Source organism: Anser anser (assembly GCF_964211835.1).
Source record: "Anser anser genome assembly, chromosome: 3".
Lineage (NCBI taxonomy): Eukaryota > Metazoa > Chordata > Aves > Anseriformes > Anatidae > Anser > Anser anser.
Window position 1 is genome coordinate 87,297,557 of NC_139722.1, and position 26,018 is coordinate 87,323,574.

General features: G+C 38.0%; 2 protein-coding genes across 4 annotated transcripts in view; both read left to right on the forward strand.

Moving 5' to 3' along the window:
* Positions 1 to 6,939, forward strand: part of CRIM1 (cysteine rich transmembrane BMP regulator 1) — a 181,263-nt gene extending 174,324 nt beyond the window's left edge. For both annotated transcript variants that reach the window (XM_083830091.1, XM_083830090.1), the window contains 2 exons: positions 1,032 to 1,219; positions 4,030 to 6,939. In XM_083830091.1, coding sequence (XP_083686217.1) covers positions 1,032 to 1,219; positions 4,030 to 4,206 — 365 coding nt within the window. In that variant the 3' untranslated portion in view covers positions 4,207 to 6,939. The remainder of the gene's footprint in view (positions 1 to 1,031; positions 1,220 to 4,029) is intronic.
* Positions 6,940 to 10,229: 3,290 nt separating this feature from the next.
* The window catches only part of FEZ2 (fasciculation and elongation protein zeta 2), a 30,110-nt gene continuing 14,321 nt past the window's right edge, over positions 10,230 to 26,018 (forward strand). Inside the window, exons 1-6 of one of the 2 annotated variants that reach the window (XM_083830092.1) lie at positions 10,230 to 11,152; positions 12,707 to 12,815; positions 15,581 to 15,697; positions 17,443 to 17,587; positions 21,056 to 21,324; positions 24,326 to 24,406. In XM_083830092.1, coding sequence (XP_083686218.1) covers positions 10,365 to 11,152; positions 12,707 to 12,815; positions 15,581 to 15,697; positions 17,443 to 17,587; positions 21,056 to 21,324; positions 24,326 to 24,406 — 1,509 coding nt within the window. In that variant the 5' untranslated portion in view covers positions 10,230 to 10,364. The remainder of the gene's footprint in view (positions 11,153 to 12,706; positions 12,816 to 15,580; positions 15,698 to 17,442; positions 17,588 to 21,055; positions 21,325 to 24,325; positions 24,407 to 26,018) is intronic. The other variant, XM_083830093.1, reaches the window with a different exon arrangement.

Sequence of the window (26,018 nt, forward strand, 5' to 3'; positions counted from 1 at the left end):
TCTTTTTTGATACAAAAAGTAGGAAGCAGGCTGTTACCATGCCATTGGAGTTGATAAACCTTCATTTGGTCCATATGACATTCTTGTATTGAAAAATAAAAACAGGAAAATGTACCACAAGTTAATATATGCCACAGAAAAATGAATGGAGAAAAAAAAAAAAAAACCACTTTAAGTATAATGGCACAGCTAATAATGTTACCTAATGATGTAAAACCATCTCTTGTTTAAAACTATACTGAAATCGTTTTTCTAGGGTAGGGGAAAACACTCCATGTTACAGTCTTTTTTAACTCTTTCTGATTGAAGCAATACCAAAACTTGTATTTATTTAGCTATATCCAAGGATCATCTCATAGCATACTACTGTTTGATGGCTAGGAGAAAGGTTACACTTTTCAATGGCAACATTTTCATTTCTCATAGGCATTGGTATCTGGTTTCCATCTATGCTGGCTGAGAACTTGTAAACGCACACTGAAAACTATGTGTGAATGCTCTGTAATTACATGAAAAAATAGAGTCTAGTAGACTGCCAGTAGTCTGTTTTCACAGGCTGAGTGGTGCAAGTATTGTGATATGTTCTCAACAAATGAGCATACATGTCTGCACTGTCTTATCAGCTTAAATATATATATATATATATATATATATACACTTTCATTGTAAGACTTCCAGGTTTTCCACAGCATAGAAACACAGCTTGATTTTTGTATGAATGGGAATTCAGTTGTGATCAAATAAGATGAAGTGAATGCAACTAAGTCGGAGTTGTTTTTTATTCCTCCTTTAGATTTCATAAAGTTTTCTCTCTTTTTGATGGCTATTTCCTGGCTAATATAGTCACTATACTAAATACTAGCTTTCAGTTATTCCAATTTCAGTTGTTCCAAATAAGATGACATTTCAGGAAAAAAAGTCCAAATTCCTGTGAATGACAGGATTTGTGACCGGGACTTTTATAATTAGATTCTTCTTTATGGTCGTGGCCTATTTACCATTACTAACAAATGCTCACGTTTGCCTTGCAGACATGAATCATCTCCAGGGAGAGTACAGAAGTGGAAGTGGACCGCACCCCAGTGAAGATGCGTCAGTCAGCTCTGTTGCCTTGGTGACGATTCCAATCACGATAGCACTGTTACTGATCATTGTCCTTCTGCTCGTCAATCAGAAAAAGCAGTGGATTCCAGTGTCCTGCTACAAAGCTCCAACAAAGGTGCCGTGTCCATGCCTATTTCCAGGTTCTCACCTTTCTGAAAGACAAGATTAACTCCTAGATTCTGTGAGATGCAATTGAATTCACATCACTCCCTTAAATTATTTTTTCCTTATGCCTGAAACCATGTCATACCCATCAGGCTGTTAGTATTTATTTAATCTCCTGAAGGATTATTTTCACTGTCAAATGAAAAGCAGTAATTTGTTGCACCACACAGTAATGAGTGGTCACTACATAGAAATAAAGTTTACCCCCCAAAAAACTAATCCAAAAAAAAAAAAAACCCGCTGTGTGTGTGTACATAAATGCACGCAACTCCCATCTGCAGTCAATCTCTTGAGAGAACATTTTACTTTTAAAGTGGATAAAAGTTTAGAAAGCAATTGTCCAACATCAGATATTGTGCAATTATCCAACATCAGGTATTGTATGTACTAGTAGTGTTTGTCACATTTTCTAATAACTGCATCATAAGGTTCTGGAATTAATATTTGAAGAGATCTTGGGAAAAAACTGGCTACTAAGTGTTCTGAAATTATAAATTAAAAAAGGGAAGAAGCAGGAAGCTTGGAAATTATCACTGAAATAAGCATTGTATTGTTTTGTTTTGAGTAATAGTTCCATCAGCAGACAAAGCCCTCACTCCAAATTCCCTTTATATTTGTTCCCCAGTTTCTCTCTCTCACACTTCATAGTTCTAATCAGACAGGCTTTGTCCATACATCTAATATATTACTATTTCTCATTTAGAACACATTTGAGAGAAGTGTCTTTCTTGAAAGCATCTTTTCTTCAGTTTCAGGTAGAAGAATAATACAGGAGTTTTAAAAACGAATTGTCCCTATTCTTCTTTCACTGTTGAGGAACATTCTTAAAAAAATCATTTTCAAAAAGTTGGCAAATACAGTCAGAGCATATAGTTGAATTCAATTTTAGTTAAACAGAAAGCATGAAAAATCAACTTTATTCCATTTCCAGTCTTTCAAGCCAAGTAAATGATGCTAGTTTCTGAGTTTCTTAAGGAATCCGTTTAAAAATTCATTTCCTAACTCTAATGGATTTACTCTCAGAAAGGCTGCTTTCCACCCAAGTGTGTTATGTGACAAAGTGACTGAAGCTGAAGTGAAAATCACAACTTATTAACTGAGGAACTATAATCAGTAATTCTACATTTGGCCGATGTTTCCACTTCCACTTGTTACTTCAGCATGTGAATAAAAGAAGTGATTCACTTGACTGGAATGACACTGAGAGAAACTTTTAAAAGTACTTCCTGTAGGGAAATGGAAAAAAAAAAGGGGGGGGGGGGGAGGGAAAAAAAAAGTTTTCACAAAAGATGAAAACTTTAATTCCTTACACCAGCCAGAAATACCCAAGTCCTCAAGGAAGGATAATTTTAATGTAATGTTCAGCATTTACAAAAAGTTCAATGAATTTCAAACCAATAAAGGTTTTTATTACAGTTATTTATTTATACTAGAAATACCACAGACTGAACACTGTTGTTCAGCCTATCCAATAACAACACAGTCCCACAAAGCTGTCCCTTTTTTGCCAGACATAGTATTTCAGATGATATCTTTCACTTTTTCCAGAAATAACAGAGAAATCATCAACCATTATTATGTAGTTTTTCATTTCTTTCATCCCCCTGATGCTAATGGAATAAAATAATTTAGTTTTTTTGAGCAAATATATTCCCCCAGTCAGTGGTTCCTAGGACTTTTTGGATTGAAGCTACCTTTCTTCAGAGGGGAGCATTCTGCATTGTGCCCTTATAGCTGTATGTTCTCTTCCATAGCTGACTCTGTTGTCATCAGATTTTCTTTCTGCTTTCTCTGCAATGACTGCAGGAGAGAAGTTTTGAAGCTTATAGATGTTTAAATATGCTACGAAAACATAATGAAAAAAAGGAAGATAAATTGACATTTGATGTTAATGTAAAAGTAATCATATAGATACTAAGATACGTAATAGTCTACAGGATTGAGTAATTTGTATTGAACTTTAGAAGAAGTGGTCTTTAAAGGATGATGCATAAGATACACTAGAAGACAGGTATATTGTTGAAGAGAACATACTGCGTAAGCACAGTCTTTTCTATCAAGAATGACAGGTTTTTCCACAGTTATCTGAGAGATTTTGCATTTCTGCTACACATTCTCAAATTTAGCCTAGCAATGGGAGATCTTGTCTGCTGCTCCTTCATTTCACATAAAATATCCCTTTCATATTGTAAAAATGAGGCCTCATTTTGTGTTCTTATTCCTGGTTTTGTTGTAAACTGTTTTCTCACCTGTGAGTCAACTGGTTTCCATAGAATTGCTTCTCTCACAATCTCACATTTAACATGGGAGACTATCTGACTTCAATTGCATGAATAAAAAAAAATAAAAAAAAGAAAATCTCTCCAATTATCTTAGTGGATTTGTAACCTGGAACAAAACATTCTTGAAAATGATCAGCAATAAAGAGGCTGTTAAAGTCTTGGAAACAACCTCCTGCACATCCAAGGCAACAAATTGAAGCCCTTGTGTGTTGGTAGACTAATAGATAATGGTTTAACCAGTCCATGTGGGATATGAGAATACCAGAACTTCACTGAGAAGATGAAAAATGGCGATTTGTAAGAGCATGTTGGTATATTATTGTGCCTGGCATAAACCTTTGCCAAGCTTAGCAAGAGTCCAGGTTTTCATTGCCAATTTGATTTCCCCTTGTGTTTATGGACCACAAACATTTGTTAGTTATGGGTTGAATGCAAACTTTTTTTTGACTGATTCAATGTTCCCTTTCTGTTTTAACAGCCTTCCTGCCTAAACAATCAACTGGTATATGTGGACTGCAAGAAAGGTACCATGGTCCAGGTGGACAGTTCTCAGAGGATGCTAAGAATTGCAGACCCAGATTCAAGATACAGTGGATTTTACAGCATGCAAAAACAGAACAACCTACAGGCAGATAATTTCTATCAAACAGTTTGAAGAATTGCACCCTTACTGAGGATTTAAGAAAGAGAGAGAGAGAGAGACTAAGTCTGCTATTAAAATAAAACTAGAATTGTGCACTTGCTTAGTGGATTGTATTGGATTTGTGACTACATGTACAGCTCTAAGACCTTACTGGGATGAGCTCTGACTCCTGCAATGTGCCAGAAAAAGCATTCCCACTTTTCCTTGAGATAACTGACCAAGTGTTTTCTTAGAACCAAAGTTTTAAAACTTGTTAAGGTGTATTTGCTTGTAACATAGCTATAGAGGTTTTTTGGGAGGGGGAATCAGGGGCTAGGGGTAAGCAATAAAGTAAAAGGAAGCTTCAGAGAAGAAAAGCTGGTCATGCTTGGCTGGAGGAGAAAATGAATAAAGAATACTGCCGAGCAGCAGGATAGTGGCTTTTCTTGTTGCTCTGAAATTGCATCTGTTGCAGCAAATCCTAACCCCAGGTGAAAAAATATGAAAAGGTCTGATTTTTTTTTCCAGCTGTTGCTACAATAATATACTCATAGAACAGAATTTGTCACATCACAGGTGTGGTGTAGCTGCAAATATTTTTCTATATGATGAGAAGCTGCAGTAGTTAATGAAATAGCAAGGAAAAGGTTATAGCAGAAAATAAAGGGTGGGTTTATTAAGGATGTATAAAATGATACCTTGTGCTGCTTTTTGTTTTTGTTTTAGTTTTGTTTTCTTCAAAGCTGATTGGCTAGATTAGCCAGACTTTGGCAGAGTTAGCAAATGACTGAGGCCTAAGTAATTCCTGATATGAGCACTGGATCTTTTGACAGCAGTATTGAAGGAAGGAAGGAAAAGTCAAGAACACCATGCAGTTCCAGGGGCTTTTGTTTGTTTGTTTTGTCTGTTATGGTTTTGTTTTGTTATTTTATATCAATCTCTGGTTGTTCATACAGGAGAAGGAAAAATATATTTTGTTGGACAAAGCTCTTGCTTAAAAGAGAGTTAAAAAGAGACTGTTTTAAGGTTGTTTTTTTTTTTCCTGTTGATGTTCTTATTTACTGGTATGCAGATTTAGAAACTACTTCCATGCTAGGAAGCTGCTTAATTTTAATTGTATATTACTCAAGCACCTTTTTTGAAGCTCAGAAAAAAAAAAAAAGGAGATCATGCTTCTTTAAACTTTAGCATTATAGGAATATTTATGTAAATATAATTATGCTAAAAACAACAAAAAGTATTTGTATGTTTGTGTATATATATGTATATACAAATGCATGTAGGTATACATACGTATATGTACATGCATGTGTATATGCACTATACATATATATACTGTATATATAAAATACTATGTATACAGTATATATTTTTTCTATTTTTTTTCTTGTTGAATGTATTTTTATCTGAGAGAGATTTTACCCAGAGCAGAAACAGATAAACAGGCATTCCATATCAGTGCTTAATCGCTTGTGAGTTTAGAAAAGACAAGAAAAGAGCATCTCATTCTACCTATAGTTTGATTTGATTTGAAAGTGTTTGTGTGCGCGTGTGTGTGTGTGCACTCTTGTGTTTGCGTGTGTACAGTACGTGCACGATTATAGCAGTAAGCGTTGCTCTTGCTACTTGCTACATTTCAGGGTGTTTCTTATTTTTCTTTTCCTGCTTAGCCTTAAAAAGGCTTTTTAATGAATGCATTGGCTAGAGACACTGATGACAATATACATGCAGCACTAATCAGCTCCATAGAATAACACCATCAGCTCCTGGATTTTCTTTTTTTTTTTTTCCTTTCTTTTTTTTTTCTTTTTTTTTTTCAAACAATTGTTTGAAACAACTACTGGAATATTGTCCACATTAAGCTGGAATTTTGTTGTAGCTTGCCTCATTTATAACTCTGACTGTATAATACAATGTTAACTTTCCAAACAGGTCTTGGCACTTTTATACTAATTACCCATTTGTGCATTGCCTTTTTTCTTTTACAAATGCTTGTCATAAGAGACACAGATACCCAGTATGCTTAATGTGAAAAGAAAATGTATTTTTTGTAAAGGAACTCTCAAGTATTGTTGTAAATACTTGGTCAGAGGTTGCTGAACTTTAAAACTGAAAAAAAAAAACTAATTTATTATTATAATGACCTAATTTATTAATCTGAAGATTAACAATTTTTTTGTTTTAGAATATCAAAAAGGTGTTCTAGCTGTTTGCATCAAAGAAAAAAATAGGTGTATCATTAAAGGTCAACATTTTTTCTGCTTATATAACTTCAGTTTCCAATCACCAATACGAAAAAATGTAGTCTCCCCAGTGTTTTATACTCAATCTGATATTGAAACAGAGATGTTTCTGTCCAGTTACTACAAAGATTTTGTCAAGACAAGACATCCATTCCTTGCATAAGAGTAAGCAGTCTTTATCCAGAAATTGTAAATGCTTGCTTTTGTTTTACAATCAAGGCCATATTCTGAAAATATTAGCAGGATATAGGACATGGTGTAAAATGTTTTTTATTATTATTATTTTATTATTATTATTTTAAAGATATGATTTATCCTATGTGCTGTATCCATTACACTCTTTTACTTTGGTTCCTGTTGTGCTCTTGTAAGAGAAATGCAGATATAATTTTCTGAAAAATAGATGCATATGTGGCACTCGGAGTGCACTGCGGTTCAGCAGATTGCTTGTTTACTTTTTTAACTGTAAGGCGGTTTCTTGTAATTTGGCTCTTGGCAGCACAATAAAAAAATTTTAAACCTACTGATGTACGTGTTCTTAAATCTTCATATTTATTTGAAACAGTTTATATCTTTACATTATGGTGAGGTGTTTTTTTTTTTTTTTTCCCTTTGAGTAGGAAGTCATATGATTGTCATGCTGACCTTATAACAGAACAGTTCAGAAAATACTGTGGGTAAAGGGCAGTTTGCGGTTACCGAATGTTCTGGGGTTTGCACTGAAGAATTTTTGCATTGGAGGGGTTCGTGGAATTCCAAATAGTTTCAGCATTCTGTAAAGCACAATCCATCAAGCACACAGTTAGGCCTCTGCCCTGACACTGAGGCCATCTGGTCTAGTCGTACCTGTAACAGACAGCCACAAACAATCCTACAGTGCTGCGACAAGAGGTCCTATAGAATCATAGAATGACTCTGGTTGGAAGCGACATTAAAGATCCTCTGGTTCCAACCTCCCTGCCATGGACAGGGACACCTCCCACTAGATCAGGTTGCCCAAGGCCTCATCTAAACTGGCCTTGAATAATAGTGTAGCCTGCAGGAATGGGGAGGTGATCGTCTCCTTGTACTCTGCTCTGGTGAGGCCGCACCTCGAGTACTGTGCTCAGTTTTGGGCCCCTCAGTACAAGGAGGTCAAGGCCTTCTGGAGTGTGTCCAGAGAAGGGCTACGAAGCTGGTGAAGGTGAAGGGCCTGGAACACAAGTGCTATGAGGAGCGGCTGAGGGAACTGGGGTAGTTTAGTCTGGAGAAGAGGAGGCTCAGGGAAGACCTTATTGTTCTCTACAACTACCTGAAAGGAAGGTGTGGGGAGCTGGGGGTCGGCCTCTTCTCGCAGATAAATAGTCATAGGATTAGGGGGAATGGCCTCAAGTTGCACCAGGGGAGGTTTAGGTTGGAAATGAGGAGGCATTTCTTCTCAGAAAGAGCAGTCAGGCATTGGAACGGGTTGCCCAGGGAGGTGGTGGAGTCACCGTCCCTGAGGGTGTTTAAGGAAAGGTTGGACCTGCTGCTTAGGGGCATGGGTTAGTGGGTGACATTGTGGTAGGGGGATGGTTGGACCAGATGATCTCGGAGTTCTTTTCCAACCTGAATGATTCTATGATTGGTGGAAACCTCCAGGGTGGGGCATCCACAACCTCCCTGGGCAACTTGTTACAATGCCTCACCACACTCTGAGTGAAGAGTCAGAATCCCTAATCTAAATCTCTCTTTTTTAGTCTAAAATCATTCCCCCCTTGTCCTGTCATTAAAAGGTCTCGGGAATCGTAATTGGCACTTCAAGGACTTCCTGGTTTACAGATTATTCATTTACTTATTAGCCTATAATGTTGTGGGTTTTTTGTTTGTTTGTTTTGTCTTGTTTTGTTTAGTTTTTCCTTCTATTAATTTGTAAGTTAATAGAATTGATGTAAAGTTCTGGTATGTATCTTTCTGAGAGAAGGAGTTTTTCAGCTTAACTACTTCCTGTGTGGAAAGAATGGCCTCATTTTCTTTCTTTGACCCTACCCCCTTGATGGTTTTATTTCATACCCTTTACTTTATGCATTCAAAGAAGCAGTGGATCATCATTTACATACCACCCATTAACTGAGAGACCTGCATCTTCATTTTTTTTCTAAAAAGCCCTAGAGCTGTTCCACACCTTTTGGCCAATCTTGTCATTGTTTGTAGTTCTTATTCTATCTTTTTGATGGCAAGGCCAAAAGAACAGAAAAAGTCCTCGTTGTTTAAATGTGGTACACCCTAGAACTAGCATATTTACTGTTTTGATTGCTACTTGAAAATGAGTCCATGTTCTTAGAAAGCTGGCTTTAATAATCTAAAATGCCCAAGTAATTATAGTTATTGCAAAGCCCATAAATGACTTTGACTAGGACAGATTGTTATTTTTGGTCATCCCTTTACATTTCTATCTGCTAAATTTCCAGTAATTTCCCTTTCTAGTTAACTGTTCCAGCATTTTTGTTCCATCCTGTTATGTCTGTGGAAGACTGTCGCTGACAAACATTTGGATTTTTCATGTGAACAGAACATGAAACAACTGTATGCTAATGTGGAAAATGATGGTGCAGCCACATTTGAACACTCTAAGCAGTCCTGACCTCCTTTGCCCTACTACCAGCATCAGAAAGGATTGTATTTGGAATGCCCATACAGACTAGGGCTTGACAGGTTGAAAAAGCTGTAACTGAGCAGGATAAGACAAAGGTCTTTACCTGAATGACACAAAAATGCTTAACAGGGAATTATTTTTTCCGCCTGCCTTGTCTCTTTTCAAACATCAGGTGGGAAGAATGAAAAACTTAAGGCTCAAAACAAAGGAAGGTTAGCAGAGAAACTTCGAATCATTGAATCATCTAGATTGGAAAAGACCTTCAAGATCTAGCTCAACCATCAACCTGACCTAACATGTCCTATCACCAAACCCTGTCACATCCCCATGGCTCTTGAATACCTCCAGGGCTGGGACACCACCATGTCCCTGGACAGCCTGTTCAGATGCCTATCCTACCCTTTCTGTGAATAAATTCTTCACAATATCCAATCTGAACCTCCCCTGGCATGGCTGGAGGCTGCTTCCTTGCATCCCATCCCTTGTCACCTGAGAGAAGAGGCCAACACACTCCTCAGTGGAAGCTCCTTTCAGGCAGTTGCAGAGTGTGATGAGGTCTCCTCATAGCCTCCTCCTCTCCAGACTGAACAGCCCCAGTTCCATCAGCTGCTCCTTCCTCACAAGTCTTGCTTTCTTCTCCCTTCACCAGCTTCATTGGTCTTCTCTGCACATGCTTGAGCCACTCAATACCCATCTGGTAGGGGCCCAGAACTGAACACAATACACTTTGGGATACCAAAAGTTTGCAGAGGAATATAATAGTAGACTTAAAAAATAATAATAATAAAAAAATGATAAGCTATTGCTCATAAAGACGCAATGTAAAGATAGCAAAGGGTGGGCACTAGAGTGACTCTGCTAATATAAAACAAGTATCTCCAGAAGTTATATGCTGGGTAGGCAGCTAAACTGGGGGAAACATAATAGCCAAAAAGCCCCCCGTGCTTCAGTTACGAGGTTCCAATGTTCCCAGTGCTCAGCCCCTACTTGCTGCCTCATGAGGACCTACTGCAGCCTCAGGGCTTTCCTGTGGCGGTCTCTTTGCTTGCACAAGTCGAAGATGCTCACTTAGTTGTGGGGAGCTGGGGGTCAGCCTCTTCTCGCAGATAACTAGTTGTAGGACTAGAGGGAATGGCCTCAAGTTGCGCCAGGGGAGGTTCAGTTTGGAAATGAGGAGAGATTTCTTCTCAAAAAGAGTGGTTAAGCATTGGAATGGGTTGCCCAGGGAGGTGGTGGAGTCACCGTCCCTGAGGGTGTTTAAGGAAAGGTTGCACCTGGTGCTTTGGGACATGGTTTAGTAGGTGATAGTGGTAATACGGTGATGGTTGGACCTTATGATCTTGGAGCTCTTTTCCAACCGTAATGATTCTATGATTCTACACATCCGAAGTCCAATGATGAAATTAAGCAGCGACTGGCCATTTTTATTTTTTTACAAAAGTAGGACAGCGTCCCTGAAAACACCTCCACTTCCGCCGACCGGCACCCGCAGGAGCCGCCACCTGCCCTGGAGGCGGATCCCTATCCCCACACCGCCTCAGGGCAGGCTGCGAGGGGCGAAGGTCCGCGCCTCCAGCCCGGAGGGCGGCGGGCACCGCGCCGGAGGTGACGGGCGGCCCCCGCGCCGCCGGCCGTGCCGTGCCGTGCCTTGCGCTGCCCCGCGACGCCGCCTTCCGCCACCAACGGGTTGCGCGCGCCGCGCTCCGCCCCCTGCGGCCGTTGGGAGCGGCCGTTGGGCAGCCCTGTCCCGTCACGCGCCTCCTCCTTCCCCCTCCCGCCCCCGGAGCTGCGGGAGGCGCCGGGAGCGCGCACGGCCGGGGGCGCGCACGGCCGGGGGCGCGCAGCCGGCGGCGGGGGGGGTGTCTCCGGGTGCCGCGATGGCGGCGGCGGCCTCGCAGCGGGACCCGGGCGACTGGCAGGACTTCTCCGGCTTCCAGCCCCCGCAGGCTGGCGGCGCTCCCGAGGCCGCCCGCGACAAAAGCGGCTGGGCCGGGGGGGATCTGGGGGCGAGGCTGTCCCTCTGCTTCCAGCCCCCGCAGGCCCGGGCTGGCGGCGGCGGCGGCGGCGAGAGCCGCGTTCCGCTGCGGCCCCTCACGGAGCAGAGCGCCCTGCAGGACGACGAGTGAGTGCGGACGGAGGGACGGACGGACAGACAGACAGACAGAGGGGAGCGGCGGTGCCCGGGGAGGCCCGGCCCGGCCTGAGGGGACAGCGGGGGCGTGGGGCTGGCAGGGCAGGGCGCTCTGCGGCTCTTCCTGGCCTCGGGGCCCGGCCTCGCCGCTGCCTTGGGAGGGAGCCCTTTGGCTTTGGGTCCCGGAGCCGCCTGTGCCTGCGGCCCCGTGGGTGGGTGTCCGTCGCCCTAGACGGGACCGCTCCGGCAGGCGGAGCGGCTGGCGGTGCTGTGCCTTCGGCTGCTTGCCGCCCGCCCGCTGCTCTGCTTCACCGCTGGGGGCTGACCGGGGGGGGATGGAAAGCAGATAGAGAACGGGATCGCCGAGTTGCGACTGTGGTAATTGCTGTCTCCCCCCAGCAGTAGACCACTTCTGACCTCTGCTGCCTTCCTGTTTTTATTTTACTAGTATCTATGTTCTCTTTTATAGTAAATTTCACTGTTAGCTTGTCTTCGTTATACAATCATAGAATCATTAGAAACGCTGTCTTCATTATACAGTCACACTGCAGCTTTTCTGTTACTTTGAGGTAACTAAATTATATGTCTCATTCCAAGAAAAGGGTGGAAAAAAAAAGCCACTCAGCAAATGACTGGGTGTCTGGTATAAACAGTGAGGTAAGTACGCAGAGCTGTGAATCAGAGATGTTGTACAGCAGGAGACTCTGTCTGCCCTTCTGTCTCTGGCTCAGGCATTCCTCTGACCTCCTGTGATCCTAGCTAGGCAACCGCTCCAAACACGCATCAACAGCATGTTGCTGTTGGCAGGGTTAGAGGCAGGGTTTGTTAGCTGACTTGAGATGACCTTCTGACGGGGCTGCTCAGTTTCAAAATCTCAACTGGTGTACCAGAACAGGACTGCATATGCAAGCCTAGAGTCCATTGTATACTGTAGACATGATTAAGATCAACTGTGAACAAGAGTGATGGACTGGGATCAGTGAGAGTACTTCTAGATAAAGCAAAATCACTGTAAAATTTTTAGCATAAGTTCTGCGTGTTCATTATTCAGTGATAAACAGAGAGGAAAAAAAGTATGATAAAAGTAGCTAAAGCAAGCCATAAAAATAGAAGTTTCGCTCAGATGTTGCTATTCAGCTAGTTGCTATTCTGCTAGTTCCCAATTTTAAATCGCAAAATGCGAGGAAAACGAGAGCAACAATAGGGAAAGAATTTATAGCTGAGATCAAATTTCATTAGGGGAGGGCTTGCCCACTCCCCAGGAAGATTTTGAGCATAGTTATGTAATTAGCAATGTGGCTGTCTCTTTGTTACCTTGCTTTATATTACTGCTGTGCATAAATTTTACGTTTAAAATGAGAAATAAATGGGGTTTATTGAAAACCGTTGTCACTTGACTTCAGAACTTGATAAAAAATAGTGTCAGTAACTTGCAGATGAATGTTTAGTAGTCATTGATTGAAATATATTATCATTACAGGTACGGTTACTGCTGATCAGTTATTGTTTTAAGTTCTCCATCTTCATTTTTATTCTTCTCTCCAGGATCTGGAATGCCTTGACTGATAATTATGGTAATGTAATGCCAGTTGACTGGAAATCTTCCCACACCAGAGCTTTGCACTTGCCAACGCTGAATCTTTCAGAAAAAGGGGTAAGTTCTGATCAGTAAAAATACCCCTTCTTGGATCTTTTATACTCAGCAGGAAAATAAAGCAATTTGCTTTTGTATAAAGGAGTGTTGCTATTAAATAGCTTAAAATATTTTGCTTGACATTAGACATGAGGTTTTTAAAAAAATAATAGAAAGACAAACAGCCATTGATGTATGTTTGCTTCTGTTTGGGTTGGAGTAATACAGGGTTAGATGGATGTTTATTAGAGGCCAATGTTAATTAGATCAGAGCATGAGAGGTAACATTTATGTGGAATGATTTCTCATTGTACAAATCTTTCTCCTATCTGTTTTATCTTGAACAGTGTTCTGGGTAAGGGAGGAGAAAAGGGAGTATTCTGATTTAGTAAATCCATTGTGGACTTTTTCAAAGTTGATCTCATTCTGCAGTCAGGTGGAGACTGAAGTAGATTCTTTAACAGAAAAGACAACCCAGGGGTCACTGAAGTGTAATCTTTTGTTTTGTATTTCTTATTTAACAAGTGAAATGGTTTTCTAGAGAAAGAAGAGCTCGAGCAATGTTTATAGAAGGGTTTGTCCACTGATCTTCTTAAAAGTGGATTAAAACACTTCGGTAAGAAAAGCTAGGAAGAGTTCTCATCTCTCAGGCCTTCTGAGGAAATGAGTTGTTTATCTTTAAACGTGGTGAAGTTGAATAATGTTGTAAAAATACCTTGGTGTGTAATGTGAGAATAGATTAAAGCTTTGATTTTTGCCATCCATTAGAAATCCACAGCTATATTTTACTATAACAGCAGTAGTTACTGTTCTGGTGAAAAGGATATCAGAAGAAAACTGACTCTTAGGGGTTCTTCAGGGGAAGATGGCAATGTGGAACTCACTTTGTCTTTCTCTGAGTCTGATGATCATCTCTTGATTTTGACTCGTGTTTATTCTAATTTTTATTAATAGAGTGCTCAGATTGTCTAAGTGGTTTCGGAGTAATTAGATCCTTACATTTAAAGTTAAAAACAATTGCATCCCCATGTGCTGTAATTGTATTATGTGACTGAAAAGATGGACTGAAAGACTGATGGCTTTCTTGATAAGGAACTAGTTACAATATAAAATATTTAATATATTTTTTGTAAATTTTGTGGGAAATTATGATGGAACTACATGAATGTAAAGTTGGTTTGATGAATTAGAAAGAATCTTAGGTATGCTGCCAGTAGAGGAAATTTTAGTTTATGAATTAAATATAGCTCAAGTTTTTTCAGCTTTCACTCCACCTGGCATGTCTTTTGATGTGTAAAGTCCATCTGTTTGGAAGCATTCAGCACGGTTTTTTTTTCTACATGTCTGTTTCAGCAGTATTTCTGGATATATGACAGCACATATGGACCAGCTAGTAGCTTGCTTTAACTTCCTTACACCGAATGCTAACAGCTAAGCAACATTTCCTTGATGCATTTGAAACTAATAATATGCCATTGGACTTGTGCTTGAGGTATTTCTCTTCCTGTTCTAGGAAGAAGAAATGTCAGGTGAATGAGGCTGATTCATCAGATCTTTGTTGGTTCACATCACAGACCTGTGAATATTTTTGTATGGCTCTGACAGTGAAAGGAGCAGCTGGGTGGAAGTCTTGTACAGCGGTACAAGGAACAGGATTGCACAATTGCTTGTTTAGTATATTTACTAAAGTTAGATTACTTTTAGACAGATCTTTCCCTGAATTGCAAAAAACATTGCTGCCAGCACAATGAGTAGGAGTGTGAGGGCAGAAACAGGCATGGAGAGTGGCTGCATGGTCCTTTTGGGCATCAGCTGTAGCTTGGGCTGGTTTGGGTAGTTTATTAGCCTATATTATCAGAATATATTCTGGTAGTCTTTCACGGTATTGTTTCTGGGGATGGCAGGAAGGAGGAACTGACCTCCTTCTAGCTATGCTGTTATCCTTGCTTACTATCTCATAGTTGTTAACCATTTCAGGACTGCAGACATTAAAGAATGACAAAACTTAAATGTATCCACATGGTAGGTGAACAAAGATTCTTAGTGGAGCCCTGTCACTGCATTGTTATTCCAGATTCTGGACAAAATTGGACATCTGACTTCCTTCTGATGTTTGAAGGAATACAAAGTGTGTGTTTTCAGATGACTTCAGCTTTTCTAGGCTGGTTTGGCTGGAATACAGTAACAGATAAAATGCAGAAAAAACAAACCACTTTGTAAATAAGCTGTAATATGTCAGTGGGAGAGTAAAATATACCTGACTGATTAAGGTGCACACTTAAATAAACATGTTCTATTTTTAAAACAACAAAAAAATGTTTATTTCATTATGTGAAAAAGTAGAACTATAAAAGCACATAAAATAACAGATTTGTGTAATATTAGATATTATATGTAGCTTTCCTCCCCCACACTGAAACCTGTGTCTTCATTTAAGACAACTGCCTGATTTAAATACCTACATTGGATTGACAGCTTTCCCTGGAAATATATGTGTGTCATTGTGTACGAGGTCTTTAAATGCTGAGGGTTTTTTCGTCTTTCAAAAGTGACAGCTATTTTAACTTTCTACATTTACAGTTTTGATTTCAGTTATTAAGGCACTTCAGTTTCCAGGTACTTGACAGCAAGAATCGTTGATTCCATTATTATGGGCAAGGAATATGTTTTGTTTGTGTGAAACTCAGTATTAGATTCCCTTTTTTTATTTGTATACACATATTTATACATATAAATGTGCATGTGTGTTAGATTTATATAAAAATACAAATCTTCATGCTTTCTAGGTAAATGATAACTTAAACCTTGACCTGTCAGATGACGAAGAGCTGAGGGAACAGTTGGATATGCATTCTATCATTGTTTCCTGCATCAATGACGAACCACTATTCACAGCAGAACAGGTAAAGTGTTCACTAAAGACACTGTTGTTCTTGTAGTACTTTCTTTTCGTCTGTAATTATCTTTTTGTTCTTCTTCCTTGCTGTTTACAATAGCTAAGCTTCTTAATTGTTTTTTTATTAGAGTTGTAATAATGTGTGAGATACTATTACGTCATTCAGATTTGAAAAACTTCTGGTTCTTCAGGTGAGGTTGATAGTCAGGGTTTTTGAAATCTTTATACCCTTCTTATCATGAATTAGTCAGAAATACTACTAAACTAAATACATGGATTAAGAAGCCAAAATATTTTCAAAATGGCGGTATTGTTATGATGTTTGTAGTTTTCCAGCCTGACAGCATGGACATTCATATCCACGTATGGCTTTGCGGTTACTGAGAATTCTCTGAAGCTTTTGTCTAATATGAGAGCAGATCAACGCTTTTCCTACTAAGCATTTGAATTACTTGGTGACTGAAGGCTTCTGTTACAAATCCACAGTTTTAAGCTCTCTTGAGAATTGCTCTTTTGAGTGAGGTTAATGTCTGTCCACTATGATCCTGCTTAAGTAAGCAAATGCAAGAGTGTATGTTCTTGTTATTTCAGTGGTTATCTTTGAATTCTCATGAGCATGGTTACTGAGAGTACAAGAGCTGGGATTGCTTGAGCTGTCTTTGCTCTTTTTTTACTGCGAGGTGGATTTGAACAATGTCTACAGCCGTTAAACTTGCAGAATTTGATCTGTTATTTATTCAGCTAATAATTTAGCCTGTAGACATACTTTTCAGTATAAAAATGAACATAAGTTCTTTACGTGCAGGATTTCTGTTCTTATACTTTCTATCTGGCTCAGATCTTATCCCTAGGGAAGGGAATCAGCTTCAGGTTATGATGGATCAGTTCATAAAACTTCACATAAGCACAGCAGATTATCAGGTTATTCAGAACTTGTTTTGGCTGACATTTTCATTTTGTCTGGAAGCAATTTCGTATTAATGGTAAAACAATTATGAGAACAATAAACTAATACCGATCTGAATGAACAAATAATATGCAGTATAGTATAAAGAAAAAAAAATAATAAAGAGGATGTAGTTTGGATGGCTCTGAGGAAATATTAGTACTATTTCTTCTGATAGTCATATCATGGGACTCTTCCATTCTGATCGAAGTACCAGATTAGCAGGAAGATTTTGTCATGTTGGAGGAGATGGAGAGAAAAATACTCAGACTTTAAAGAGCTGAGAACAGAGAATTCCATTTGCAGTAGATGTCTTTGTTTGATGTTTTTTAATGTCATCTTTGTTCCATTTGTGCTGAATTTTCAGTAAAAGAGGCATCCATAAAAGGACACAACAGTTTTGCTTAGAAAGTATAGTGAAATTTGGGGGTATGAAAAAAATGTGATTGTTTTGTTTTTCCTTCAACTGAATACTCTGGAAAGATAGTCCAGCTTGCTTATTCCAGTTCAGTTCTCTTAGGCAGAACCCTGTGTATCTTCGTATGGAAATAGCTGTATGGTTTCAGCACACTGCTTGTAGAGAGGTCACCAACACACCAGGAAAAGATATTCTCAGAGAATGAGGAGGAAATATCAATATGATTTTGTTTGTTCTTCTGAATCCAGTCTCAGTATTAGTTTTGTCCAGCAACATCTGTGCTGATTGAAAGTAAAAAAACACTTAAGCTCTTAATAGATCTGCTTCAAATTGCAGGCTGTTTCTCGTCTTGCAGTGAGGATTTTCATAAGGATTTTCTTTTTTGAAGGTGATTGAAGAAATAGAGGAAATGATGCAGGAATCACCTGATCCAGAAGATGATGAAACGCCCACTCAATCCGATCGTCTCTCCTTGCTTTCCCAGGAAATTCAGACACTCAAGAGATCCAGTACAAACAACAGCTATGAAGAGAGTAAGTGATGTTTATTTAGTATTTTGTTCTTATGTCTATTGAAAATACTTTAATGGGTAAGATTGCCATGTACTTGATCTATAGTGACTCATTCTTACGAAATTTCTGCATCCAACAATATTTTCAAAATGTTTAAATTCTCCCAAAAGGAAAAACTAGAATTAGAACGTGAATAGAAGACTTTTCATAATTTAGAATAAAAATAAAACTTCATAACATTTATAATGTACTGAAGCTTGATTCACTGTGATGAGAGCCTTTCATAGATAATGTGAGAAGCCTATTATTTTTATTAAGCTTTATTAAATTATATTCTGAAACTAAATGCTTTTTTGAAGCCACTGTGCTATTGGTGTTTAAGGAGATGAGCTGAAGCTCCTGAAAGCTATGTGGTAGGTAAAAGAAAATGGTGTTTCTTTGGTACTGTTTCAGTCACTGCAACTTACCTTGATACATAGTAACACTGAAATGAAGAAACCATTGCTTTTTTCCTACCTAAAGCCATGACCATTTCTCTCTCCACCCTTTCCATTCCTCTTCAGAAAACTTAAGAATTAAAAAACTTTGTGTTATCTTCTACACAGAGGAAATAATCTGCTCTTCCTTTTATAAAAGAAGTAACTACATGTATAGCTTAAGTGTAATATTTGGATTTGTTTGCAAAAGAAACCTGTGATTAATCAGTTTCATGATGGAAATTTGTTTCATCTGCTTATTTGTCAAAATCTATTTTAGAAGGTGATAGGAACGCATCTGCTAGCACATCCTACTACTCTGTGACCTTTTAAAAGTTTGGTGTTTTCTTTCCTGTAGTCTGGGTCAGCAGTATAAATTCTACAAATGATTCAGAAAACTGGCTGACCTTCTGTGACGTGACTTACAGTTTCTGCTACATTTCAGATTTATGGAGGAGATTCCATTTTCATGGTTGGACTCATAGCTGTCTTAACACATAAATTTCAGGAATGTGAAAGCAAAGTGTATCTTGCTCAGCAGGGCTTCCTGCTCTTCTGACAGTTCCATATGTCCTTAGGTTTGGAGTTAATCAAGCTTGCTTTCTATTCCATATCATATTTATTTTGCTTTGCCTCAGGAGCTCATCTTCTCTGTTGCATCTTTATGGATTAAAGGTCAGCCTTGACCAAATAATTCCTTGAGTTACTTTGGCAGATAATTTAACTTTGCTTCATCAGTTTCTCAGAATCTGCTTTCACATCTCTCAGATCACTGTTTTATGGAATGCTCTTGCTACCTTTTTTATGTGCGAAGTCACTTCAGAATTAGTCTGCGTATCTCCAAATTTCATGCAGGTTTTTCCTGGAAACTGAGTATGTCTTTTGTAGGACAAGTCAGAGGTGTTATTCTTTAGGTCTGAGAGAAAGAAATCAGTTTGTATTTGATCTTTTCGTGCGGAAAGACTTGTATTAAGACAGTCCAAAAATAGAAAGTTACAATTCTGGTTACACAGATTAGTTCCGTAGTGTACAAATCTAAGATTTAATCCAGGTAGTCTACTGAATTTGAATTATTCTGTTTTCGCTCACCGGTATCGGGTGAGTAATTTCTATGTAGCACCTCTGTAGCCTTTGATCATGACAGCTGATCAATCATAAGTCAGGATTGCAGCTGAATAATCTGTCCCTCTCTTTGGGGTTTTGAACAATTGGTTTTTAGGCTGTGAAGCTGGTTCTTAAGTGTTGGAACTCACTGGTGTTCTCACTGTTCTTTTTTCATGAAATAAAACAGTGGTACAACCGATGTTTTTAATCCTGTCCTCTGTACTGAATGCATATTACATTTAGTCATATTAATTTTTTTCTCAATTTCACAGACTGTAGGGCCTATTACGTCCCTTGCACACCCATACACCAGAAAATCCTGTATCTACCTTTTTTCTCCTTTATGTTTGAGTTGATGTTGCTATTTGCAAGTACTGACAAGCATAGTTGACTTTGCAAAAAGTTAGTGCTGTGCTAAGACCTACTGTGGTATGCAATGACTGCGAATACGGCTGAGATGCTGTTAGGCACAGAGGCTATCACCTGCACGCTGCATGCTTAGAATAGTTTAAGCAACAGCTTAAACAGATGGTGGACAGTTCAAACTACTTGAAACTTAGAGCCTTTAGCATACTGTACTGTCACAGTATTCTAGCAGAGTTTAAGGCCTTAAACTACCCCCCCAAAAAATGTGTCTCATTGCCGGAGAATTGCCCTAACAGGTTTTGTTGCTTCTCCTTTGGTAAAGGAAAAGGAGCTTTCTCCAATTAGTTTTCCCTGCTGTCATTTAAGAGAGAGAAAAACATTTCACCTACTACCTTTTTTAATGCTTTTTTTTTCCTGAGAGCTATACTTCATTGTAGTTCCTGGGCTTGTCTGTATTTTTCAACACTTGCCCATGAGCACTTTTCCTTACAACAGTTTTTTTGAACATAAAATTTGAACATAACCAAATAATTGCAAACACCTATGCAGTGTCTTTAAATAGATTGTACTCTTCAGTGTAACCAGCACTATCTATTGTTCAAATGCCAATGAAAATGATGTCCTTTGACATAGCATCTGGGACTTGATAGTTCCCTACGTAAGCCATATGTAAATGGAGGAGTGAGTACCCAAGCAAGCCTCAGAAGGTTCTTTGTGGTCCTAATTCACTGTCTGTAGTGTGTTACTAAATGGTATCTTTAAAATGCAAAGCTCAAGGGTTTGTTTTGTTTCTAAACCATCATTTTACAGGCTTCTGGTGTAGCTTTGACCAATGCAGACTCATGCTTTCTCAGAACTACTAGTACTTATTTTTGCTTGAAATGAACCTATCAGCCTCTTTTGATCTAGGCCCTTGTTTCAGGTGATACAAAGCCATGCTTTTGATTACAATCCCCAGCCAAAGAAAACTTGGAGGTTTCTTGTTGTTTTTTTTTTTTGTTTGTTTGTTTGTTTTTTGTTTTTTTACTACTAAAGGCATCTAAAGAGCTTATTGTAAAAGTTTGATCTTTTATTAATATGCTTGCACACCTTACCAATATCCCTAAGAAGATTCCCTCACAGTGTGTTTACAGTTTCTGTATTATCATATCCAAGGATTCCAGCAGTGTCAAACTGTTGATTGTTTTGTAGGAAAATATGGAAATCTTTTATTTTGAACAGTGACTGCCAATGGAAAATAATAACAAAGATATTAGTATTGTAAGTTTAGTGCTTACTTCAGCTTCCTTAACTATGGCATTCCCTTTCTATTTGCAGATTGTCTCTAATTTCTCAGAAATAAACAGAAAGTTTAAAAATCTTATTGCCATTCCGGTTTCCTGTGTGATGAGTTTATTCCTTTAGGAATATTGTTTTGTTCTATGTAGTTTTAGAACTGAATTTTTTGTTTAGAAAAATTTCAGAGTGCTTTTTTCATGCAATCCTGAACATATTCATATGCTTAAAATCTTGACAGATTACTTTTTATACGAACTATTTATAGGAGTAAAAAGATTGTCTGTTGCTGAGTTAAACGAACTGCTAGAAGAAATTGAGACTGCTATTAAGGATTATTCTGAGGAACTGGTACAGCAGTTGGCACTACGAGACGAGCTGGAGTTTGAGAAAGAAGTAAAAAACAGCTTCATTTCTGTCCTCATTGAAGTACAAAATAAACAGAGAGAGCACAAAGAGACGGCAAAGAAGAAAAAGAAGCTGAAAAACGGTAGCCCTCAGAATGGGAAACAAGAAAGAGGTCATATGCCTGGAACAGTAAGAATATTTTTATAACTGCTTATGCATTCAAAATAACTTGTTTTTCTTTATGGAAAAGTATTAGTCCTAGATTAGAAGAAGATAGCTGGTATACTTTCTTCCATGCATTCATTCACAGGTGGTTTTTTTTTCCTCAAATTTGTATAAGGCGTTAGTATACTATACTATACTCTCCTCATACTCAGAAAAGGAATTTTGATGTTTGCAAATTTGCCTGGACTCAAAATACCCTTCTTGCAAAAAATGTTGTCTTTTGATGTTCTGCTTTGTGTTCTATTATCAGACTAAGTAAATTTATTAATCTGTTTTGGTTTAGAGTGAATTTTAATATGTGTACCACTATTAGTCTTGTAGGACAATCAGTATTGTTATTGATGTAGCTGCTCAGCTATTTATTAATCATGTTGATTTGGGGCTAAAAAAATAAGTCTTACCCTGCACCTCTGAACCCCGTGGTAAAGTTATCTCCAATGAGAGACAGCGTGAGGCCAACAGTTAATGCAGATGTACATGGAGGAAGTAATTTGGTTTGTTCTTTGCAGAACATAGCAACAAAAGCAAAAACATCTTTCAAACTGAGTTTGAGTAATAGGAGGTAGAGAATGAGAAATTAGGTCATTATCTTGTCAATGCAATTTTATCTGTCTTATCTGTCCAGCGTAATTTTACATGGGATGATGATGTTAGAATTTCTAAGCAATAGGATGTGGAAAATGTGCTTAATGTATTGGGGGTCTTGGCTAAATCCCAGAAAGAATGCTTCAGTTTTGCTTCAAAAGTTTCTTTTTCAAACTTAAGTGATAAACATCTGTAATGAAACGTTCTTCTTCAGAATTTATTTCTAAACTTATGAGAATAAGATAACTGCAATGTAACCCAAAGATAGTTCTGATCTTGTCTGAAAGGCAGGTCCTGACAGAAAACAGGCCTGACATTCATTCTGGTCTTGGACTGGTAAATCTCTTCTTGTACTTTTTTTTTTTTTCACTTGTGGAAAGGAAAAGACAATGTGGACAGACTTTATTAAGCATTATATTAAGATCTAGGCAATGTTTACTAAATTAAAATGTTTAGTTGATACACTTGGCATCTGCACAAGGAATTCTACTGATCTTTATCACTTCTATTAAGAGCATTTTATGTAAATTTGAAAATCTTTACTGACTCTAATCAAAAAGTCATCCTTTGTGAATACAGCTAAGTTTTAATGGAACTCTAAGAAAGAAAGTGTATGTCAGGAAAACAATACAGAATTTTCATCATTTTGGAAGAGCAAATTGAAGAGTTCAAATGTACTCCTTTTTGGTTCTCAGTCATGGAAGAGCAAAAAAGTGTTATTCTAACAAGAAAGAAAAGTACTTGGTTTTGAAACTTGAGTCAAGTGATTTATTACCTTAGTTAGTTTCAAGTTTAGAGTCCTGAATGATGCTTTCAAATATAAATGCATGTGGTCCTGAAACAAGACACTCTCAAGTTTGGTTGCTTCAAGGTGTACATATCTGATTGCTTCCTGAGATGGGTTGAGCAAACTAGCTCCCAAATGAGACTGTAGGCTTAGTGTGTGTGGTTCTTTTGAAAGAAGCTTCCACTATTATTAAGTAGATTTGGGAACCTTCATCCAGAAGCAAAGGTACAAGGTTCTTTCCTTCAACGTTTTTTTTTTAAGTGCAAAGAATGCACATACAAGTAGTAGTATGTTCAGATGACCTTGTGAAGAAGAGTTTTTGTGAATAAAATTAATAATACATTCACTAAAACTATAATGAAGTCTCATTTAAATAGCAGTACTTGGGAATAGGATTAAATTACTATATTCTGAGAAAATCAATTCTTCTGTAGATACTCTAGTTAGATTTTAATAATTACAGGTTAAAGTTCATTATTTTTGATACAGGCTTTGGGTAAATTGCTTTCTCATATTTCCAAAACTTTGGCTTATTTCACAAGGGCAAGCTAGGGAGTAATTAAAAATACTCAGGTCTTGGAAGATACCAATTACTCTAAGCAGGATATCTTGGAAGAGTTAAGATAGCTTTGGTAACATCTGTGTCTTTATTTACTGACCTCATTGTGCTTTAGAAAGCAAATGAATATGGTATTCCAGCACATTTTATTCCCCCTCTTCATAAAGATACACATTCAAATAAGTGTGCTGAAGTGTGCACATCATACTGCTCTCTGTCAACAGCTTGGCAGTTTCCTCTTTTTATATTCTTGCCAGTTGCTGAATGTTATATTTAACTTTAAACATTAAAGTTGTTCTTTTTTTACTTGTCTTCTTCTGCAAGGAAAAAATTACAAAGTGCAAGAGGAAAATTGTGGTTGGATTGTATATCAATTTTCCTTCAATTGGATTCTATGTAATGGAGCTTGAAATTAATATGGATGTTTTATGAACCAATTGTGTGTATTTTATCATATGACAAAAAATGGGGAATACTGTTGACAAATAATTGTTGCTTCAGTTGTGGAAAAGGAAGCATGAAGGCATTAAATGTTTTAAAGAAGTAGAAACTGAAATGATTGCCTCTGAACAATATTTCTGATAGGTGCTTAAAATCTCAAAAAATGGTATCAGTAGTTTTAGAAGTATATTGCTCAAACAAAAATAAAGGAGATTGTACTGTGAACTGAACTTGTACCGTGAACTGAAGTTGAAAAAATATTGCTTTGTACATTTAAAAACGAGACACCGAACCTTAAAACACAAGTCTCAAATTTAAAAATAAAAAAAAAAGGTCTGCAGTGTGAGGATTTGTTTAAATGTAATTAATGTTTTTATGTAGATATACATTATAGCTGATACTATTAGATTTGCTTTTTATTAATAAAAACTTAGTGGTTGAATGAAAAATCAGAAATGTGCTGAAATACACCTTAGAGCTTGTCTTTGTCATTCGTCTTACTGTTGTAGTCTTGATAAATGCTGATTAATAGTCTTCTGAACTTTTCTCTGTCCCTTTTTTTTTTCTCTCTGCCATGTTTTCACTACCTTTAGCGCTTCAGCATGGAAGGGATCTCAAATGTCATACAGAATGGCTTCCGCCACACGTTTGGAAACTCGGGTGGAGAGAAACAGGTGCTGGGCTATCCTCTATTTCCTTATTCTTTGCCTGCACTTTTGGTAGGAGCAGAGATCTTGAAAATTGCCAGTAGTTGAAGATAAATGCCAAGACAGAGGAAATAGAGTAAAAACGTTGGCATCGTAGTCTTTCCCTGCCTCAGGACTCTGATCAGCCAACAGTCTCTCCTTCTTTCTTCAACAGCTGGAGACAGTTCAGTCCTGATGCACTGAAATAATAACCCTTATTTGTTATTTATTTGTTACACCAGACTAAAAGTCTGTTTTGGCATAATGCATATTTCAGATATATTGCATGTCTGTAAAAATCTAATATCCAATAGAAGAATATATAAGAAGTTAAAAACACCATTTCAGCCTTCAGCATTAAGGACTTTGGTAATGTCTACAATGGAATAAAAAATGTTTTTTTTCTTCTAATGTTCAGAATTGATATGTTTAAAAACTGAGTAACATCTGCAAAATGCATGAACTATATTGTATGTCCTTTTGCCATTGAAAACTGCATGATGCTAAAAGCAGCCAAATGTATGCAATACAGATTACTGATATAAAAGCACATAAGCCAAAGGCAGGTTTTCAATGACTATTTCAATGTTGAAGGTTACAGCACAGCAACCCAGCTTCGGTGGGCATCACTGTAGATGTTACATACACCTAAGTATTAAGATTTCTATTATTTATTCCATAATAATACTTAACTATATTACAGAACTGTAACATTTATGTATTTAGCACACATTACAAAATGCTGGTATTTTGCATTATTTAACACATACCCGACTCATTATAGTTTGTGTAATTATGTAAGAGGGGCAAGTGAGATTTTTTTTTTCTTCTTCGTGAGAAGTCCAAAGTCCATTCGGGCAACAAACTGACCAGCAGCTTAGGAGTCGTGACTGATTAAGCCTTTGTCTGGAAGGCTGGAGTATCTTGCAGATAGGTTCAGGAGGTTAGACAGCTCTAAAGTCATTCCTGAATCATGAGATTAAATCATGGATTTAGCCTCTTTCTCTAGCAAGGTGTATATGTAAAAGATCATGAATGCATACGTAGATGCAGCTATTTATCATCTGCTTTGGGGATCTTGAACACATGCATAGAACTAACCCAACAGAATTTTTATCACCTTACATTATCTCAATTCTGGTCATGTTATAGCTGTGCTGGTTTTTTTTTGGTTTGTTTGGTTGGTTTTGTTTTTTTTGCTGTTGTTGCTGTCTTCACCATTACTAATAAAGATACAGGTGAACAGCAGAATTTTAGCTATTTTAACTATAATATATTTTCCTGAAGTGAACATACGCAGCTGTGCTAGTCCCTCTTTTGATTCTCAGACTTCTTCACCTTTTTTTCTTGGACTGTCTCCTAACTTTTTAAGCATAAGGATCTTATTCATTTATTTACAATGTCACTAATGGGTTAACACTTCCAGTTAACTTACTAATAATGTTCATCACAATGGTTGTGCTTTTCCTCTTATTTATCTTGTACTATATCCTTGTTAGCTGGGATATATTTTGTTTTCCTTTCCCGCATCCTAAAGCCAATCATGGAAATAACAAGAGCTTAAAATGAAAAACAGTGGAGAAAGGTAGGAAAGTGTGAT